The following is a 5026-nucleotide window of genomic DNA, read 5'->3' as shown; positions in this document are numbered from 1 at the left end:
AGCATTCTGCATCATAAGCTCTCTCCCTCTCCCTGCATAGTTTTTTCTGTCGAAGCTCTGCCCTCTCCTCCATCCAGTTCGCCGGAGCTCTGTTGATTGCGGTGCTGCATCAATAGAGACGTAGCCGTTTTACCTTTGGGGACGACACGCCAAACCGAAGAGCACTACCGGGGCGTATCTCGTCTTGCGGGAAGAGGCCTCCTCGACTCGGCTAATCACACTGGTTTAGTAGTTTCGATTATACGTTGTATTTTTAAGTTCAGTTCTTCCTTTCCTTTCTTTTGGGTTGTATTACGCCCGGTAGTTATCTTTGTAATCCCAGAAACCAACACTTATAAGGATGAAAAAGTATATTTTTCTCATCCTGATTCATATGGTTAGCTACATATATCCAATTGTTCCTCCAAAAAAATATATTCCCTCTGCATTAGAAGAGTAGGCAACAATTGCCTTTTTTGACATCCAAAAAGGGTTTACAATACAAAGAATATGATTTTTTTTTTTAATTTTAGTAATTGAATCTCACAATCTATTACATTACGCTTTATATTCTACAATAAACTTTATGAATATAAAAATAAGACTAGATTCTACTAAATTTTTCACCATTTTCATTATAAAATCAAATACAGTACTAATTTATTAAATTAGTACCAAATCAAAATATATTTATTTATGGACGAATGGAATATTTTTGAAGATATATTTTTTTATTGAGTTTGTGAGTACGACTATCATATAATAGCTGCTTCATAAAAAAAGTACTCCCCCCGTCCCGCACTACTCGCACTTATTTCCTTTTTGGGCGTCCCAAGTTACTTGCACTCTTTCCATTTTTAGTAAAAAATTTCACCTACAGCCGTCATTTTTTGACTTTCCTATACACTCATTCCTTAATCTCCGAGCCGAAAAGGAAATGAGCGAGTAGCCCGGGACGGAGGGAGTATATCGTGTATTCCAATGATGCACTCAAAATTCCTACCATAGGGATTGATTGGTAGTCAAAATACTACAACTAGTTAGCCGCAGCCGCCACCACGGCTGCTTCAAGCCTGATATCTTAACATTTATTGCACAACTTGCGTTAACAGATTTTCAAAACCAAGACTTGTGAGGAACTATTCCCCAATAAACATCTGCATACAAATGATTTTATAACACAGAAATTCGAATATTAACCAGATAACTTAGAGACAAAGAGGTATGCAAATGCAATAGATGGTGCTCACATGTGTAGTAGGAATTCATCACTTTTGTCCTTACATATGAATGCCACTTCAAACTATTTTGACTTCATATTTAGCAATATAGAAAATTTTACATTACACGATTTTGCACCTTTCCAGCTAGGCTCCCAAGTCCCAACTATGGGAACCAAACCTCTCTCTACCACTTGCCGTCAAGAACAAAAATGAGGACCAAAATCAATATTTCAACTTATTATATGTACAAAAACATCAAAATGATTTAGCTTCAACCCTAGATGGCAATGAACGGAAACGGCCCGGGGCATGATCACCTTAGCTTATAATGCACGCGTTCGGGTTCTCTTCCATGCTGTGGTGCACAGGGTAGTATGTGGGCATAGGAGGATAGTAGGGCCGGTAAGGCCTATACGGCAATCCCGTGCCCATCACCTGCATCATTTGATGATGCATCATTTCCGGCTCCTGCTTCTTCTCCTCCTCCTTTTTAGGCTCTTCTTTCTTTTCTCCTTCCTTAGCCTCCTCCTTCTTCGCCTCTTCTTTCTTCGGCTCCTCTTCCTTCTTCGCCTCCTCTTGCTTCTTCGCTTCCTCCTTCTTGGGTTCCTCCTTCTTAGGCTCCTCCTTCTTCTCCGGCTCTTTGGCTGGCCCCACCGAGATTATCTTGGCCGGCCAGCTCTTTTTGCGAAGTTTGCTAACCACGGATACAGGGTCGACCGTTCCAATCACGGTTAGCTTCTTCCCCTTCAGGTCGATGGAAATTTCATCGATTCCTACAAATTTTCAAGAATTGTTACATAATTGTATGTCATGATCCCCTAAAATCTTAACCATGACAGAGAAAGCTTCAAGATTACACGACAACGATTTTCTACCTTCTGATTGTGATTGCACTGTAAAACTTAATTCGAACTGGGAAAGCAAAATATGTTTCTGGAGTTGTTAGAGAAATTGACTACTTGCACTGAAAAAAGATGATAAGATCGCTGAACTAACTATATGCAATTTGCTATTTGCAATCATGGCATTTTTAATGAATCTCCCAATCAAAATCACCATTTTAATTATGTCTCTAGTGCTAATATGATAAATAAATCATCAAAAACGTTGATCTTCGTTGTTCACCTAACTTAAATAGTATTATTTCCATGATTAGCCCTATATATTTTCAGATGATCAAGATCAACTGCACCTCTTAGTACCTAATCTTGAACTTTTGGTAATTATCATTATTATAAATTAAGTGTTAATTAACTATGCAAATAGGCCAACCTAAAGCAAAAACAGAGAAAACCAATACCACTAATATATTGCCATTTTCCACCTAACACTTTACACACATATATACTCCATCTGCAATTAAGAGTGGGCGGACTTGTCGATCTAACGATGAAACGACGACGTACCAGAAAGAGTTGAGATCGTCTTCAAAGCCCTTCTTTGTTGATCTTTGTCATTTTGCAAATCCAAATTCAACACAAATTTCTGCAGATAAAACCAACAAAGAGGTGTTAAAATAATTTAAACCACAACAAACGCCAAAACAATGAATTTTTTTATATTATTACGGAATATTCGAAATTCCCAGCAATATCTAAAAGAATTTCATGATATCAGACTCAAAGCAACAATCTTATCGAACAAGAACAGTTTTCCAGATCTAGAAAAAAAAAGTGAAAAAAATAAACCACAAAAAAGTTGAATAGATTATGAGGGTGAGGAAGAAAGAGCTGCATGTACATATAAGGATGATTGATTTCCAATCTAAAAAATACACATGATAAGAGGAGAATATGGAATCAAACCTTCATCTCTCAAAATCTGAAAAATTCTGACTCTTCCTGGAAAATGTAGTTTATGATCAGGAAAGCAGAGAAGAAAGAGAGAGTGAAAGTGAGCTAGAGAGAGAAAGAATGGGAGAGAGAGTGGGTTATATATATATACACAGAGATTGAAAAAAAGGTTCATCACATTCACAGCACACCGAGAGAGAGATGAGAGCAGCCTACCTTTCCTCTCTATCTCTCTCTAAACTTTATCTCTCTGTCTTCAACTACACGCATATGTATGTGTGTGTGTGTATAGAGAGAATGAGAAGCCGGGCACGTTTCTCATCGACGGAATGTGACATCACTGGAACTTCATCCTCAGTTTATATTAACAACAAAAAAATGAAAAAGGAAGAGTTCTTTTTCAATTTTCACCTTCAAAAAACGACACCTTGTTGTAGACCTTACAAAAATACACAGCTTGTTGGGCTAGAGCATCGACAATAGCTTTCGCCCAGCCATAGCTCAGTCATAGCTCAACCACAAACTCCTCCTATCATATCATTAGCACTAAAAATCCTTCTGCCACATCATTAGGACAAACAAATAGTCCAGCAATAACCTAGCCACATCACTCAAAATTATATAAGCTGAATAATTGACAATCACACAAAATACGGAATTAAATTGACGACACAGATACGAGAAAATCCAATAATTTTAAAAAAATTACATAATAAAAAAATGACGTGCACAGCGCTTATATATAGTGTTTCGAAAATTAAAAAATAAAAAAATAATAAAAAAATCGCTCGTTGGTCCGCAACCCACAATGGCGGCGAGCGCATCGCCCAGCGCTCGCAGATCGGCGTGCGCTAGCTGATTTTTTCGCTGAAATGGCGCTCGCCGGTTACAATGGTTCGGCGAGCGAACCGGCGAGCGTCGGAGATCGGCTAGCCGGTCCGCTCGCTGCCATTGTGGATGCTCTTATGGGACCCACTTGAGCTTTTTTCGTAGAGTGCCATTCATGCAATTAGACCGACCTGGTAAATCTTTCATTCAATTCTATTTTACTTTTTCTGGAAAAATACTTGAATTCGTCTAAATTGTAGTAGGAATTTAAGGCTTGATCTTTGGAAGTTAGGCTGCAAAGGTTTTTGGCCTTTCGATTAGCCATAATTGGAATCGAGTATTGCTGTTACTTGTTGACGTGACATAGTACAATACATTCAAAGAATTTAGACATGTACTCCACTTATTTATTCTTATAAGCTAATTAAGATGGAAAATAAAACTATAACCAGCCTATACATATCTCTATATAATAGGAGTAATATTTATGGGCCACACACATACGCATTTTTTGGGCCACAAATTATTTTGTTCATGGTTCATGCCTTCATAATTTTGCTGTGCTTTATCATACTAGAGTGGGGTCTGATTTCCTAGATATAATACCAAGATACAATTTAAAATTGAGTTGTGAGATTATTTTAGTCATAAGGAATAGCTATGACTAATTATTCCATGATTATTTATCTAAGATTGAATTATGATATTGAATCTCATGAACCAAACACACTACAAATTTAATTCGGGATACAATCTTGCAAAGCGAACACCTCCACTCGACCATATGTGATTTATATAGGTATGAGTGATTTGACAATGATTATTATCATCATACTTATTTCAATTAAGAAAGTATTTGCATGTGGATGTGGTTCATTGGTACAATGTGCATACCTTGGAAAAAGTAATCCCCGAGCAAAATTCACAATTATGTTTGAGATTTTATTTTTGAGAATATCATACGTTGAAATTTGTCGCATTAAATACTCTCTCTGAACTGGACATTTTATTAGTAGTGTGTTAACATAATACTTATTAAATTATTAATGGACATATATCTATGTAGTTGCATCCACGAATAATCTAAACATAGAAATAGATTTGTCTAAATGCGACGTGGATGTATTATCCTTAATTTCTTATCAAATAGTGCTGTTTAATTATGGATCATTATTTTCAAGTAAATCGAAGCATTTAAATAAT

The 5026-nt window shown here is 36.7% G+C and overlaps 1 protein-coding gene across 1 annotated transcript; it reads right to left on the bottom strand.

Annotated features, from left to right (window-relative positions):
* Positions 1 to 1270: 1270 nt before the first annotated feature.
* LOC121800159 (heavy metal-associated isoprenylated plant protein 39-like) lies at positions 1271 to 3408 on the bottom strand. Its single transcript, XM_042199753.1, has 4 exons — positions 3212 to 3408; positions 3008 to 3043; positions 2609 to 2687; positions 1271 to 1975 (listed from the first exon to the last, which is right to left on the bottom strand). Exons 2-4 carry the CDS (start codon positions 3011 to 3013, stop codon positions 1521 to 1523), a joined length of 540 nt encoding a protein of 179 aa, XP_042055687.1. The 5' UTR covers positions 3014 to 3043; positions 3212 to 3408; the 3' UTR covers positions 1271 to 1520.
* Between the last annotated feature and the right edge of the window lie 1618 nt (positions 3409 to 5026).

Source organism: Salvia splendens, chromosome 1 (assembly GCF_004379255.2).
Source record: "Salvia splendens isolate huo1 chromosome 1, SspV2, whole genome shotgun sequence".
NCBI classification, from domain to species: Eukaryota; Viridiplantae; Streptophyta; class Magnoliopsida; order Lamiales; family Lamiaceae; genus Salvia; species Salvia splendens.
Note: the sequence above shows the minus strand (reverse complement) of the source record. Positions and strands in the feature narration are given on the sequence as shown.